At 34.2% G+C, this 17,956-nt stretch overlaps 1 protein-coding gene across 1 annotated transcript; it reads left to right on the top strand.

The window, feature by feature from the left end:
* Positions 1-77: 77 nt before the first annotated feature.
* On the top strand, positions 78-9,999 carry LOC128165875 (E3 ubiquitin-protein ligase RNF14-like). Its single transcript, XM_052830787.1, has 11 exons — positions 78-420; positions 1,645-1,755; positions 1,861-1,972; positions 2,268-2,502; positions 2,889-2,999; positions 3,171-3,353; positions 4,201-4,300; positions 5,023-5,169; positions 6,910-7,097; positions 7,678-7,888; positions 9,533-9,999. Exons 1-11 carry the CDS (start codon positions 331-333, stop codon positions 9,758-9,760), a joined length of 1,716 nt encoding a protein of 571 aa, XP_052686747.1. The 5' UTR covers positions 78-330; the 3' UTR covers positions 9,761-9,999.
* Positions 10,000-17,956: the final 7,957 nt, after the last annotated feature.

The raw sequence follows: 17,956 nt of genomic DNA, 5'->3' as shown, positions 1-17,956 counted from the left end.
CTTCTGTTAAAATTGCAGAGAGAGAGAGAGAGAGAGATGTAAACCAAGTCTTTGAGGTTAATAATCAACCACTTCTTGCAGGTGGTTATTGTTTTGCGGACCACTGACTATTTTTTCAATCAGTTGTCCACAAACAGAGAGAGAGAGAGAGAGACATATGTATGTGTCTATTGAACACGAAAATTTACCGGAAGTGAAAGTGGATTGCATGAATAAACTACGATCGACTTACCAAAACTTGAAAACCGGAAGTGAATAATTGCACAATCGTCAAGTAAACAAACATGAATAGAATATAAGGCCAGGGTGTCAAATAAGTTTATTAACACGATGGCCTCGGGAGGAGATGTTGGTCGTTATTCGCAAACCCATACCTGGGCGCCACACCACAGGAATAATTATTTCGAACAAAGCGATGAGGTACGATGCATGTACGACCATAGTAAACAAAATCGCACTTAAGTGCAGTGATAGTTTTCAACTTTGAACTGTTCTGTAAACAGTGCATGTAAAGATTACTCATCAATTTGTGTCTCTTTCAGAGACTTTGCACTTAAAGTTTTAAAAAGTTTTGGGGCAATTGGTTCATGACCTCACAGTTACTTCTTGAATGAAATATAAAGAAGATCAGTTATGTTAAACAAGATAATTGATTGATGATAATCCAGCACAATGTAAAGAAATCATACTTATCCATACCTCAGTGCACACAAAGTGGTGGACAGTTACCCAAACAATGGAAATATAATTTTTGCGTAAAGGTTTTCAAAAGCAGCAGTGTTGAAACTAATTTTAATTAGGGTTGATTTTTAAATGGTTCATGGTATAAATAAGAGTGGTAATTAACTTTCAATTTTTCATACATTTCTGATAATTAACATTTCTGTGAAAAAACTGCAAATAAATAGCTTTATCAAGCTATTCTGAATAGCTTTATTAAGCTATATAGCTTCTTCAAGCTATATATCTAAATCAAGAGATTGTGCTGGACCTGATACCGTAAATTCCTTATTTTACGCGAGTACTTAATTCCGCAATCCCGCTATTTTGTATCAAATCGCAAGAATATAAAATCGCAAACGGGGAACTTTTATCCTTATTTATTATAGTTAAAACTCAAGAAAATAATGGCAAGATTTTTAAATCCGCGAAGAGTGCTTCTCGCGATTTTACGCAGATATTATTTCATTGCATTTAATTACGAATTTACAGTAGTCTTTCAGAGACGCAAATATTTATTGGATCTCTGTTCAAAGTGATTTCGTCCCGAATCGTTAGATGAAGTGTTTGGTTTATGGAATCTAAATTTTATAAAGTTAAAGCATCATAATCTCGTTAGCATTTTGATTGACTGACGTCCCTTGACTAAAGACATGGGAGAAAGGCCTAATGACAAGCACAAGATTCGGCTCTCGGCATGCATTTGCTCTAACAAATAAACCATAATCTCGCCATGAATAAGTATTTACACTTCTAATGGCCGGTAAGTAATATGAAAATGCCTTTTTCGTATATAGAAGTTTGTTATTCATGTACAGTGGTAGTTAGCTATTTAGATTAACTTCTAATTGATCAGTCAAACACCATATGTACAATGCAATAATATTAGGATTGTAGTTTAGAGTTTTACTTTAATGTTAAAAGGTGTTAGCCCTGGAATCAATATATGGAGAAAATGAGATGGGATTAAATATTCTTAGTCGCCCTGAAACTGAAGCTGACAATGAACCAAAAAATGGACTATTCTCAGTTCAGGTAAGATTTGTATGTTGGGTCACATTTTTAAAATTGTTTGATAAAACTGTAAGGAACATTCTTAAAAATTCAGTTCTAACAATGTCAATTACCATGTTATTCTAGATGTCTGTGCCAATTGATACATCAGATGAGAGAGTTACAGTGGACGTATGTGTGCCATTAAATGAACTACAAAATAATGTTGACTTCTCTAAATTCAAAAGATCCGACTCAGGTAAATGCAAAGTTGGTTGCATATTGCAAATAAGTCACTTTCAAAAAAGAGAAGCGAGTAAATTTTACATTCTCGATTTCAAATACATGTATTAAATAGTGTTTCCTTTGAAGATTATAAGAATTTTGATAATTTGTATCTGCAAAATAAGAGATTTTTTTATCACATAAAACATGAAGCTTTTAGATGTGTTATGTATAAAGAAGATCCAGTTTAAATTAAGGCCTGAGGTCTTACAGAAATCAAAGCTACCAAGTATCTTAAATAAAAATCATCTTTTTTACTACAACTGTAGGAATGAGAATCATTGGTTCTGTAACTGTCAGACACTTGTATCCGATCAGCCTTACAATCGTGCTTCCTCATGAGTACCCCAGCAGTGCCCCTCCAAAGTTCACCATATCCTGCCCTTGGCTGACCTCTCTCCAGATGACCTCGCTATGTCAGGCCATGGACAGACTATGGGAGGAGTCCATGTATATGCCTGTTTTATTTACTTGGATCACATGGCTTCAGGAAAATGTCATGAAGTATGTTTAATCGTGATTTGGCAAAATATGATTATTGTTACATATTGGTAGCTAGAATATAATATGAAAATTGAGTTACGGTTTTCAACTAATGTGCAGAAATGAAAAACTATTTATATGATATGTACTGAAAAATATGAAAAATTCAAGAAAATCTTTTTTTTTTGAAAATCAAAAACAATGAACCATATTTCTGTCGAATAATGATACAAAGGTAATGATATGCCTATACAGTTTAGGATGTCGTAAGTTTTCCTCATTTCCTCTATGTTAATGCATTTTAATAAAAATTAGATGGATTAGATTGTTCTGAATCAGCAGATATAAGGATTATTTATTTTCATGCAAGATTTTTTTCTGTAATTATGACCCACAACCTTTTTTAGTCACCTTGGTTTGAGAAATAGAATATTTCTGCAAGATGATTTGGATGAAGGTGACAGTCGGGTTATATCTGAACAGATGCCAATTGAAGAGGCCTTCACAAGTATGATAAGGTAATTCAATCTTTATTCGATGCATATGCTATGGTTTTATTGATATTGGTAGGCATACATTTTTTGCGGACCGGATTTAATGAATATCACAGTTTCAAGGATGTGTATCGGTAAATTCATGGCAAATGAGGTTATTGATACATGTACTGGACTTCACTGATGGCTCTATAGGTATGACCAGCAGAGAGAGGAGGAGGAATTTGCGCAGAGTGAACAGGAGTGTGGGATCTGTTTCACACAGCAAGCTGGCTCCTTGTTTCTAAGGTTACGACCATGTAAACACCACTTTTGTCGCATATGTGTCAACGAATACTGCAGGACGCATATAAAGGAGGGAAATGTTCTAAACTTAATGTAAGCAATTTCTATCTAGATTTTATATTTCAGCTTGTTTGGGGATAAAGGGAAATGGCATATATTATGATGAATATGTTCTAGTATAATTTTACATATATTGCCTTTTAATTAGATTATAGAAACTAATGTTATGGTTAAAGTAGCCAAGCAATGACATATATGTATATTATAAAAACTGTTTTTAAGGAAACTTTTATTATCATGAAATATATCATGCATTCAAGATATATGTATAAGCATTAGACACACCTGCCAAACACACCATTAAGTCTAGAGTTAAAATGCATAACAAAACCAAAATTACTATTAGGGAATGCTGTAACTGTATAACATTTGAATTTGTATTCTGTTCATCATTTTTGTTGGAAAACAGCATATCACTAAAAGTCATTCATGTATGTATAAGAATAGGTACAGTCAGAATTATGCCAATTCAAATCCAATGCAGCTAACTTGATGAAAAATCAATTTCCACCAAATATTGTAACATTAAATATAACAAGTTTACAGTACATTCAAGTACTACATGTCCCTGCCAAAAACTACGCCACATCAATTCTTCAATGCCTACAGGGGTAGTCAAAAGTTGCAGGAAGGGAATCATGTGCACCCTTGTCACATATACTGTAAACTAAATCAAACATTGCTATTTAGCAAATTTATGCATTATTTCAGCAATGAGATTGATGTAGCAGAAGCTGTCTTTTGCAAGAACTGCTGACATGAATTAGAGACTGCTAATATATACACCATCCTTAAGGCATCCTATACCTGCCATATGAGTAATGTTTAAAAATTCAAAAATTATAAGAATGTGTGATAAGAATTAGAATGGCTTTTTCAGCTGCCCTGAAACAGACTGCAAATCAGAAATTCCTCCGCCCATGGTAACGGCAAACCTTACCCCTGAAGAGTATGAGAGATATGAGACACTTTCTCTCAGGGTTTGTAATTTATTGATTCATTGGATAATTTGCCAATTGACACATTGCCAAAAATGGTTTTTATTCTGAAACTAAAAATGTATGATTTAATAATCCATTATTAACAGGTCTGCATTTTTAAAAGTCATTATCTTGTTGATATACTGATGGTTCAACTGTAGATTTTATACATAAACTATTATATTTACATATGCAAATATGTTTCCTTATTTCAACCTATAGAATAGTAAAAACGTTCAATTCTGTGAACTTTCTCCTGATGTCACAATGATCAAAGCACATGCTTATCACTTGTTGGTTGGATTATTGTAAGCATAGAATCATGGTAATTTTGGCAATTCTAAACAGTTTGCCTTTTTCAAATGTAAATATGAGTAATAAATAGCAATGTTAAAAAGTTCACTGGGATATAAACTTGGTTGGTACTACGTGATGAAATCTTCTGAGAAGCCCTTCGCGCTTAACAGAATGTGAACTTCGCTTTTAACAGAATGTGAACTTGGTTGGTCACGTGATCAAATTCTGTGAACAGGATTTGATCACGTGACCAACCAAGTTCACATTCTGTTAAACTTTTTAACATTGCTGTTTATTTCTTAAATAAACATGTACCGTATATTACAATTTCTTGTTTTCAATTATTAATCAAATATAGCTGTAGCTTTTAACGTCAGTCATACACATGATAGATATAAATATCTAATTCATATGTTACTTTGCAGAAGGGACTGGACTGTATGGGTGACATTGTATGGTGCCCCCGCTGTCAGAATCCGGTCATTCAGGAGAAGGAGGAGGCTCTGAGACTAGGTCACTGTCTTGGCTGTGTGTACAGCTTCTGTACCGACTGTCAGGAACCTTGGCACCAGGTTAGTGTGAGAATGTATAAAAATAGATCTCTGCACTGTGAAAATACTTGCAAATCAACTTTTATTCTTTACTCTGATCAGCCTCAAAATAAAGATTTCAACAAAAAATATGACTAAAGGAAGTAACCAAATATTTTTTTGTCCTTAAAAATTGCAGTGTTACCAACAACAACAAAAAAGGACACAAAGAGCCACAGCCCATATTGTTTATTGCATTATTACACTTGTCAGAGACAAAAAGACCAATATTTATAGGGAAAGGGTGACAATCATTGTAAATTTCACTTTTTCTCCCCCTTTGGGACCTTAGCTCTAGGGTAAAAACATGTAATATAGAAAATAAAAAATCTTTAAAATATTCTTGAAAAATATTTTTTATCTAGCTTTCTCTTGTTTATCACATGATTCTGTCATGAGAATTTGATTTGAATACTAAATAACTAAATAAAGTACATATGTATATTCGACATTTGTTATCTGATTTTGAGCACACCGAGATGAAGTCGGGGGAAGCTTATGCTATACTGTCAACGTCCAGACATGGTTAAAGTTTTTGATGCAGGTCCTTTATCTAAGTTTACTTATTACTTGTCCAGTTGTCCTATCTTCACCAAACTTGCATGGATGATGCATCTGGACCCATTTATGGACTGAAATACTTGAATGCTGAATATGGGCCTTGAAAATATTTTACATGATATTTTATCATATGATATGACACAATATTGTAAGAAATTATATTGTTTCAAATGATACAATGTTATATTATATATCATTTATGATACACAATCATATTATACACTATCTCATGATGCAGTATCATAATTTATTACAAATATGATATTATGATACAATACAATAATATATAACACGATACAATATCATATCATAATATATGATACAATATTATAGATTGATACAATGTCATACCATATAATACAATATCATATTGTAAAATGATATATTACAGTATTATATTGTATCAAGATATATGACATGCTATTTGTATAATATCATAGGAAACAATATCATATTTTATAGTTGTGTATTGATATTCATCATTGTGTCATAAATATCTTATGAAATTGCACACGATTATCATATAAATTTGTATCATATAATATGTAGTATTGTGTCAAACCTCACTACAGTATCCAATATCTTCGATAAAGGTGGTCTTATAAAGGTGATGCCTGATAAAGGTGATGCCTGATAAAGGTGATGCCTTGTCTCGGTGAGCTTTGTTATCTGTGATTACCTACCGGTATATTTTCCAAAGGCTACTCTGACCATATATTTTTAATCCATGTCCTGTTAAATAATGCATTTGAGTCGATTTGACATCACTTAAAGTTATTGATGAAATGTGTTTTACAATAGCGGACTGTGCATTCCTAGCCAATGCATACATATTTTTCAAGCATTGTTGTACAATATCCATATCTTGAATACTGTTCAAATCTGCTCAACAAACTGCCCCTCTCAAATCTTCAAATTTATTGAATTTTTAAATTTTTAGTTCTAATATTAATTATTTTCTTACCTTGTTATTTCAAATTCCGTTTTCCTGAACAGCATAAATCAAGAGTAAGGTTATATACTGGTAACTCTTAAGGTCCTATAAAAGGACCTAACAAATAGCTCATTATTATTATTCCCTCTGTGAATTGAAAATGCTTTTTCTAATTGAAAGAAAAATAACTACAATATTATATGACATACTGACTCTTTTTTTTCCAGGGAAGATGTTACTCAGATATATTTCAGGAAGAAGAAGATGAGAAACTCAGACAAACAAAAAGTGAAGCAATGCAGAAAAAGAGAGAAAGACTAGCCAGATTAAAAGAAGAAAGGCTTTCCCGTGAAATAATTGAAAAAACTACACGTCCATGCCCTAATTGTAAAATGGATATATCCAAAATGTCTGGGTATGTATTGTTCGAAGTATGATATATTATAATCTTTAACTCAGTATATTGTATTAATTGACATTATCTATACCAGCTTGTGCTATACAAAGTTTAGATTGACATCAAAATAACATACAAGGCCTTGAAATTTATTTTAAATCAAAAGGTAATAAAACATATCTAAATTTGGTATAAACAAACAATCAGATTAGAGATTTTTGTAACATATCATAAACAAAACTCATTTATACACCTCTTGTTCTGGAAAAAAAAAGGATTTTGAGTAACAATATTTTTATCACCATGCATAAAGATTTGAATGAATACTAGCACACAATTAAATGTAAATTGGCATTTTGCAGTATACAAATAAAATTATACCGATGTTTTCTTTGGATTGATAAATGTTGTATGAAAACCAGTACCAGGTTATTATATTTGGTCATAGGGTCATATTGGAATTTATACTGCTAAAGGAGTACTGTAATGCAGTGCATGGAACTTCTTTTTTGTATTTCAGCAGAGTTTCCTAACAACTATAAAAGTGTATTGTCATATCATATAAATACATTTCATTAATAATATGTTTTATTTACAGGTGTAACAAAGTCAGTTGTGTGTATTGTAACCATTCGATGTGCTGGGGGTGTGGTTTAGATATCACCAAGGAATCATATGGACATTTCTCCAAATGTTCATTGAGTGTTATGCATGAGGAAATATTTGATGCCGGTAATATTTACAATGATGGAGGAGTTAACTATGTAATACGACCTTTTGCACGTGCACATCAAAAAGAAAAAAATCCGGTAATTTTGTTTTTGTTAGCTCTCCTGAGCTGAAGGCTCAAGTGTCATAATTTTTCTGATCAAAATTTTTTTGGTCTGTCTGTGGTTGGTAAGAAAAGGAAAATAGGTTGTGGTATGTTCAGATATCCAAAGAAATAAATATCCAAGAAAAAAAGATTTATGTTTGTTTAAATAAGGAACCCAAGGTTAAGAAAGTGCCCTAGCGGGCGTTTCAAAAATCTTCACTAAAATGAATGGAAAACAACTTTTTAAAAGAATATTTTTTCAGGAAAACATCAAGACTATCATTTGTTAAATCAATTTAGGAGCAAGATCTGCGATGTTCAATTTTTTGTTAACACACTAGAGCATGAGCACAAATATAAATGTCATCATGTGATTTAAATATTATTATCGTAAAATTAAATGAAACATTCAAACTTACATAATCAATTTGATATGTACCTATGAAAATAATTGTTGAATCATAATTACTCCTTAGTCAAAAAAAAAAAATAGATTTTTCTTATTAAAGTTTCTGGCATTATGATTTTATTAGTCGCAGAAACAAACTAAATAACATGTTAGTATGGCTGTTCCTTTTTTGCTTCATATCCCTGACTAAAAGCAATATTATTAGACACAATATTGTAACATATGATATTTTACAATATTGTGTTGAACCACACATTAACATGCATTTTTTTGCCGGGTATACTATTAAGGGCAACATGATAGACATAACATTGCATTGTTTTTTATTTGACCAGTACAGTAAGTTAGCAGCTGCAACTCCTATTTTTTCTGGCTTTCTCTTGATTGAAAAAAAAAAGAAATTCAATTCAGAGAGAGTTTTATTATTGCAGCTGAAAATTTTGGATGGTATTCATGCATTTTACAAAGTTATTGCAATTTTGGCCGCAATGAATATAATGGAATAAATAACGTAAGCAAGTTGAGATCAATTTAGGAAAAAAAAGGTTGTACAGGTGCATCCTTGGCTCAAACCCCTTTAACTCTTGTTACACGTAGTAGGTCTCCTTGAAGCTACTAAGCAAAGCAGTTCGTTGAATGGCTTAGCCTACTATTAACACTTCAAAACTGATCAAATTTGTCAATATAAAAGGCAGATTTATGGTACGTATATAAAATCCAGATAATTTAGAGTTATAGAACATTACTGGAGATCGGATATTGTAAATCAGCAATATACGTACTTTTAGATCAAAGTTTGACATTGTTGCTCAGGTTAGGGATGTGGTCCATGGGCCTCTTGTGAATTTTACTTGATCAACTTAATTTTTCAAGAGTTTCTGATATGTTATAGGTTCTAATCTTTGCAACATGACTTGGAACTTACTATCACACATTAATTAAATTACTAGTATATGTAAAATTTAATTCATTCTTCAATTCTACAAGACTGTGAAAAAAGATATTAAGGCCAATACTTAATGAAAATAATCAAACAATTTATAGCCAAAAAAATTTGTATCCATCTCATTTCCATATCTTTGTTATTAAATATATAGGCTTTAATTGAAACAGTGGTACACAAATTGATATGATGACGGTATGAAAAAAAAACCTACACGATCTTGTACATTTTAGGTATCGGTATTCTCCTTTATTTAAATCCTCTTCTCTATTTTTTTTTTCTGGCAGATTGTTGTAGAAATTGAAGTAGCCCTTGCAGCAAATCCAGATGAGAAGATAAATCTTATTCGTTGTCCTTTCTGCAAACAGAAAAATCTGAGAAAAAACCAGGACAACCATATCCGATGCTGGAATTGCACACGCAGTACTTGTTTTCAGTGCAAGAAGGCCATTTCTGAAAATCCGATTACTAAACATTTTTCGACTCCAAATCTCTGCAAACAACACTCCAGTTGACAGATTGATTTGATCTATAAAGCCAGTCCAGAATTTTTGTTCTCATTCCTTAGCATCCGAAGACCATGCCTGAAAAAAAAGTTGGCCACCGATAGGTCCAATACATTACAACACCCTTGTTAGAGCCTTTTAAATAAAGAAGAGCAAGATGTTTTGTTTTTCTTTAAGACACTTTATTAGCTATATAACAAAATAATTGACTTGACAAACATAAACTTATTAAAAAAATGTACATTGTTTATTGGTGTCATTGTCCCAGAAGTGAATTAAAATCTAGGGAGTTACAGGAGTTGCATTAACCCCTTCCCCCGTTTGAAATACATCCCCGAACCCCCCCCCCCCCCAAAAAAAAAGGGGGGGGGGATGGGGAGTGGAATAGGGGAAATATATTAAACGTATATATTAAATGTTATGAGTTTTACATTAAAAGCGATATAAGTTGTATCCTAGTAATAGCATGTCTGTCATCAATTATGAATATAAATCTTTGATCCACTTCAGCTAGATTGGAGCCGATTTAATATCTTATTTCATGAAGGTTGGGCGAAAAGCTGTTGGTAGGCGTAAAGGGGCATGGTCACGATTTTTGTCAATTTATACAAATTTAATTTTAATGAATCTATTATTTACAATGCTTTAGGAATGTATTTCTAATGATCAGGTGAAATTTGAGAGTCAGGCGTAGAGTTATGAGCCAGATATAAGGCTCACAATGTAAACAAGGTTCGTGCCCTGTTTTTGTTAACGTAGGATATATATACCGGTAAAAAATCTTTTTAAGCATATTTGTCCATCTTTTTATTTATTTTAAGCATATATAAACAGTTCCTAACATTTAACACATTTATTTTGGGTCTAAAACTGGAATTTTACTTCGACATACAAAATGTAAACAAAAGCATTGTGAATTGTAAGTTCTGTAACGTTAACTCGCTTGTTATGCAACGGATGTTACTCAAATTTTGGTTGCCTATTAAAAATAATGTCTTACTGAAGCATTGTAAGCATTAAAATCGGACAAATAATTTTTTACCAAAATCGTGACCACGCCCCTTTAATGTAGAAACAAATAAAAAAAATAATCTTATTGCAAAGCAACAAGCAGGTCTCTCGTTGCAGCTGTGAGTAAAAACAGTGACGTTATACAGGATTGAAATTATGACCATAATTACACATACGGTCCATCTCGGTCTCTGAAAAACGTAACTGCGTTTGTCAGAAAGTGCAACAGCGTGTTTGTAAATGTTGATTTGACAGCAAAAGCAAAGTATCGAAAAATAAAGTTCGTCATGGTGTTTTTCATTTGTAATAAACGAAAAAATAAAAGAACATTATTAAACTTCATTTTAAAAAGAATTCTGTCATCCGGAATAAGATTTGGTCAAGTATAGAATATTTTCCAGTTTGGAAAAGGATTTTACATAGAAATATTCAGTAACTTGACATCTGGTATGGAAATTTAGTTTAAGGTCAGTACACATTTTCTACCTACAATATACATATGTACTTTAAAAATAGGGTCTGACTAGAAGGGGTCATTGTTTATAATGACCTTCACCTTTCATCAAGATATCTCGTTCAAACTCGGTGCAAACCCCAAATCCAAACGCAAAATATTAATGATAATAAAGTTTGTCAATTTTAACCGAAGAAAATGCTGTCAAGGATTTTACACTTAAGTCTGCTTCCACCTGAACTACACATTCTTAAAGGAACATGGTCATTCTCAGATTTTACATTTCCTATTTTATAGTTAACGAAGTTTAGCCAAGATATTTCTAATGGTCAGTGTTACCGTCAGTTGTCAAGTTATAAGCGAGTTAAGGTGGTGTGGGACACTTCCATATTGTGGCATACTGGTTATCTAAATAAGCAATAAAATCAAGTGTAATTTTATAAACAGTTTCTTTCCCGAAGTAGAACAATATCAGCGTAGCGCAGTGTGTCAGAGGGTTCGCTTAGAATCAGTGAGTCACGAGTTCGAATTGCGCTGGGGTTTTTAAAAACTTTTCCAAAAAGAAGATGGGTGGATAAGACGTGTAAATGCCCATACGCGGTCGGACAGGCTACTGAAAAATTAAAGTATCAATGAATCTGATGGGGGTTTTTAAAATCATTTAAAACAATATATTGATTTTTAACCTAAAGGTATGTTCAATACTTGGAATATGTTGACTCAAACAGGCGTATACGTATTAAAACCTGCAAATATTGTCATTGTTTAGAAGTTCAAGGCATTTTCTTTTATAAAGTGGGTCTGGGCTCCATATTTTTCTCATATTCTTATTAAGGTCGATTGGAAAACAAACAAAAACGTGGAGAGATGACCCACTATACTCAAAAAATATCAATTTGTATCCCAACAATTGAACATTTTGAAAAAATATTACAAGTCCGGTAGTTCGTGGACTTAGTCACACATAATATTTAAAAAGCCCACTTTGTTGTGTCTGAAATGGCTCGGTGGTTAGAGTACCTGGAATAAGCTTACATTATATATCTAGGGTTTTATGTTACGGGTTCGATACCACCAAAATTTCCACAATATTTTTTTTCTTTTCTTATTTTTTGTTAAATATATTGAAAACTGGCTATAGTTAGAAATTTTGCTTTCGCAAAGTTGTATTATAATATATTTGATTAGATTTTATTGGGGAAAAATAAATTCAAAATTGTATTTCACTACTAAACCGAATGGGCATTTGCGCCATCTTATTCCCCCATCTTCTTTTTTTAACCGAATTTTCGGATAAAAATTGTAAAATTTGAAAATTCTAAACCGGTTTAAGTATTTTAATTACTGCAAATTCCTTATCTTACGCGAGTATTTAATTCCGCGATTCCGCTGTTTTGTATCAAATAGCGAGAATATGAAATCGTGATCACCACTTTTTTGTTATAATTTCCTATAGTCAAAAACTGTCTTAAAAATAAAAGCGAGATTTTAAAATCTGCGAGGGTTGCTTCTCGCGATTTTACGCGGAAATTATTTCCTCGCGTTTAATTAGGAATCTACGGTATAATATACTTTATCCACATGCATATCGACATATGTCCCATACCACCTTAAAGAGCTTACATTGGAAATATAAAAGCATTGTTAATATATATATTGGAAATGTAAAATTTGAGGAAAAATTGTAATCATGCCCTTTAATCCCTCTAACTCTGAAAGTGAAAGAGAGAGAGAGAGAGAGAGAGAGAGAGAGAGAGAGAGAGATTAATCATTTTAAAGTTAGTTTTGGTATAATCAACTTCGTCTACTGTTAACTTGATGGACGCTTGAAAATCTTGCCAAATTCACAAGAGATATACATATAAAATATTTAAATCCATATACATTTACAACGTAAGAAAATTAAGGTCAGTGACCACTGCAATGGTTTCCGGGCGCTAATCAAAAATCCCGTTCCCAAATCGCCCTGGCTAGAGATGACTTGCTTGAGGATTTAAAAGTAATATTTCTTTTAGCAATACTATGCATTTTGGTTTCTCTACGGAATTTATCGTCTTTTGGTAATAAAAGAGACCAACATACGAACAAACAAAGGGCTTGATCTGCTAGTTCCCCTACAGACTGGTGTTTCAGAGACGGCGTTTACCACACAGTAAACTAACATAAGTTGACTAACTGCAGAGTGCAAAATTTACTCCAAACTACAACTGTTCTATCAAAAGTCAGAAAGGAGGCTTAAGAGTTAAAAGGAATACTGAAACTCAGATATGATTGGATCTAGCTAAGCTTATGGTTACATGCCTTATAAGTCCAAATTGCATCACAGCAATGCTATATATAAGACAAGATACGGATGCTGCTCAAGCTGCTATCGTTAGGTTCCCCACTCAGGACTTCACATGATTCCATTTTTTCCTGCAATAACTTTGAGGATGAAGTTGGAAACGACGATCAGATTTCACGTTTAATTCCGGTAAAAGATATGAAATACTTATAAGAAGTAGTCATTTATTGAACGGAAAAGTGGTAACATCATTACGTTATGTCGTAAGATCATTATGTGCAATGGTTTATTCATTATATGCTATGAATAAATCATTATGATATGATAAACTCATTTCATACAGAACTAAACTCATGATGAACTATTGTTCAATCGTTATGTTATGTGGTACACTCTTCATATATGCAATTGCAAAATCCTTTTATGCATTGCAACTTCTGGACACTTAAGGTAATAAGTTCATTATATGCAGTTCTAACATCATGAGTGTTATGGCGTGTCAGGGACGTATATACTATTGTATTGTTTATTAGTCAACAGCTGTACAGCTCATAGACCCCTGTCAAAGCATTCATTAACGATATAACCGAAGCACAATGACTATCATAGAAGCAAAATTTACATTGAAGGAGATTGGGCATTGTTGAACCCGTATGAAGATCAAGCAATTAAAGCCTACAAGCATTGTATTTAAAAAGTCAAAGGAGAGAAGTTTAGAGTGAAAGTTCAGAGGAGAATATCCCATCATAATAAATCATTAAGGATGCAACATATTTTCCGTAAGCTAAACTTACAAAGTTTGAATAATGACCGACTAATCAAGTGCTTACAAACGTTCTTTGATGACTCACTGATGCACAAGCAATATTGGTGATACCAACAATCAGTAGGGGGACTGAATGAACATCATAGACGAAAGCGTTTTACCTGCAAAATAAAAGACATGGATATAACAACATGGTGTTCTTCTGCAAGTGGCCTTTACTTCTATACCACGTACCATTGGCATCCGCTGAATCAATTGAACAACAGATCAGTGGATACCAAAGCAGATGGTTCGCAGTTCCAAGAAGCTTCGGCAGCATTGGTTAATAAAACAGGGGAGAAAACTACCGTTGACGTCAATCGTCGAGAAATTCAAGATTGACAAGGTTAAGCAGAGTTTCTGATTATGCATAACAGCAATGATGCCAAGGTAAGAGGCAAATAAAGGTGAATACCGGGTATCAAGACAGACAGGAAGTGATCAGCCAAGAATACTGTTTAGGAGGCAGAATCGCACCCGAAGCATTGGTATATTGTAAAAAGTGAAGCATTAGGCAGGCAAGGATTAGAAGTAATGCAAGTATCATCGACAAGTTCGGGCAGAGAAATAGACTTGTGTGGAGAAAAGGCAATCGGTGCATAAAATTTGCAAGGAACAAATAAGAATGGCGAAGGCAGTCGGCATGAAGAAGCAGGGAAGCTGGCTGAACTGGGAAGAAGCTTGACAGAAGAAAAGAAGTTATTTTGGAATGACATCTGGACATCTGGATCACAGAGCCTGCAACATTGGGCATTAGGGACGACCAAACTACAAACTTTGTGGAAGACCAGCCAACTTAAGATACACTCTATATTAATGTTCAGTAGCTCTGACAGACGGAAGATACACACAGAGACATAACACGGTTTTATCCGTTCTGAGAGATGCACTGGGAAAGCAATGAAAGCAAGGAAGATACCTGACAAAAACTAAGGAGACTTGAAACTTGTTTACTTTGTAGGGGCTGGTGATCAAAATCTTGTTTGGGGAGTGGAAGTAGAATGACTGTGGAATACCACCAGCGACTGGCAAATGCAAGCAGATCTCCATGACCGGAAGCAGTTTCTGCAGGAATTAGCAGCTACGCATCAGAAACCTGATTTTATTATTTTGTTTTTCTCATGGAGGCTAGTTTTTCCTATAGCACTTAAAGTATCATGGGAAAACAGAATAGAAGAAGTCCACGAGTGGAAAATGGTCATGATATTGCTCCAAGATTTCATTGTTTGAAGACTGTCAGCAGCGGGACTGTAGAGTATGATGTCTCCTACTGGAGGTTAGATGCCGTGGTGGTATATTAATGCCTTGTATTTTCCTGGTAAAGCCATTTTGTCTATGTTCATCCAGGGCTCCAATTGATTGCTGGTATCACTAACGTTTTGCTCGTCTCCCAGTTAATCATCAAAGAACACTCACAAGCAACTGACCGGTTTATCTGAGACTTGTGGGATAATCTCTTCTTCCACTCTGAACATATCTCTTGTCACCTTTTCCCTTTTCAATAAAGTGCTCCATGAATTTAATGGCTTGATATTTATATGGACCCAATGTGTCTTTTATTTCCTTCAATGTCTATTTTGCCTCTATGATGGTCTTTTACAAAAACTCTTTGTGCTTATTGCCATTTCATCTATGAATGCTATGACTGAACGATTGTCTCACACCAACCTTCATCCATGGATCTCTGCTCATCATTTTTGTTGACTTCATCATCAAACTCATTGCTGTTGAAAACGTCATTACTGATATTGTAAAGTCTGTAACAATCCCAACCTCTAGGCGCTGCTACAATGTTGTGCATCCTGGTTGGTGAACCTTAACGATAGCATGTCAAAGTTTCTCTTGAGAATCATCCGTATTCTGTTTGTTTAAAGCATCGCTGTGATGTACGTTGATCTAGTTCATGAGACACTGAATCATAAGCTTTGGATAAATCCAACATTATGACTGCCAGTCCCCCCTTTCATCTCTTTAGCTTCATGTATTATTTCTGCTAGATCAATTGTATGCTCTACATCCCCAGACCCCTGGCACGCCTTTCTGCACATATATTTATGCATGTATATACTAGTACCCGTTTTACAGCATATAGGTCGTCATCCTCTTGGCCAAATAGCAAGGAAATTTTCTCTTCAAAGTTCAATGGAAATGGTACAAATCTGCTTAAATGTCTTCCAGTCGTCCTTTTTTACAACGAAGCATCCCTCAGATTGGTGCCAACTATTATGAAGCTGCTCCGTTCTCCACACAACTCTCAGATGTTTCCAGAAACGTTGTGTTAATATTGGACAGTTTTTGTAAATTTTGTAAGGAATTCCGTTTGGTCTGGGTAATGCTGCTGCTTTAAAAATCCATCCTGATGATATCCTTCACTTCTCGCAGCTTTGGTTCTGATTCGTCTAACAAGTAGGTTGTTTTGTCTAGTTGAATCAGTTTCTGGTACTCTCCTAAACATCCATCTCTACTTGGATCGTTGTGTATCTCCTTTAAATATTATGATACTTCCTCTCTTCCAGCTGTTAACGTGACTCTTTGCTGCTTAAGAGAAATGATATAATTTGGAATTGGTTGATAATTTGTGCTCTTGGTCGCTCCTTCCTTCTCTTCTTGACTCTTTCCGCCCTTCTCGTGATCTTTAGCTCTTTGATATTCATCTTTAATTCAGCCAAAGCGGGTTGATTTCCTCCTCTGATGTTTTAAACCTTCTTGCTAGGTGTCGCAGTTCTCGCCTGAAATGGACTTTATCGTTCACCTCTCTTCTTAATCACTCCTCCTCCTGATTGCAGTTTTTCCTCCTTACCAAACCTGTCCAGGCCTACCCTGTACATGCCTTCAATCATTTTGTCTAATCTTGTCAGCCTGTGATGAGTTAGGATATTGTCTACGTCATTATTCAACCTCTTTCATTCTACCTTATTGCTAGTAGCCTGCCACTTGACCTTAGCCTTCCTCTTTGATTTTGTTGGCTGCATCCTGGGGTCGCGTGTCTGCTCTTCTGATGTTTCCAATCCTCTTTGGCTGACACCCCCCTTGTTGAGTGGCACTTGGACTCTGTGGTGACTGTAGTTTGATTCCCACTACCTCCTTCTCCGTCTCACTTTGCTTCTTTGGGCGTTGTGTCAGTCGCTGAATTAATAAGAGCGTATGCCATCATTTCCATGTGTATTTTTAGGCCCTAATCATTCTTTAAGGTCTTTCTTGAACTACATATGTTTCCAATGTTTAAATTCTCAGTCCTTGATCGGTTTGTTGTTGCTTCTATTTGATCCTCTAAAACAGGTCGCTCATCCTGTCCCGCTCTCGCGCGACCTCGGGGGTTTCTTTCTATATGTCCGTCTACAGCGGATTCTAAAGTCTTCCGCGGATGCCATCATACTCGATTATTTTTTTTTTATTCTTTGTTGCTTTGACTAACTGATAACAAACTGCATCTCTAATCAATTTGTTAATTTTATATAATATCATTATGGAAGACTAGGTAGTTTTTATGCATCTTTTAAGCATGTGTCTGTACAAATGTACAGGCATTCAAACAAAAGAACTGGAAAAACAAAGAAGAAACAGGTTGAATACCCTATCTTAACTTCTTTTAGCTACATACCGAGAAATAGACAAACGGACATGCAGAACTGCAGGTTTTCATAATACAGA

Source organism: Crassostrea angulata, chromosome 10 (genome assembly GCF_025612915.1).
Source record: "Crassostrea angulata isolate pt1a10 chromosome 10, ASM2561291v2, whole genome shotgun sequence".
Taxonomy (NCBI): domain Eukaryota; kingdom Metazoa; phylum Mollusca; class Bivalvia; order Ostreida; family Ostreidae; genus Magallana; species Magallana angulata.
The sequence above is the reverse complement of the archived record's forward strand: the minus strand, read 5'-3'. Positions and strand labels throughout refer to the sequence as shown.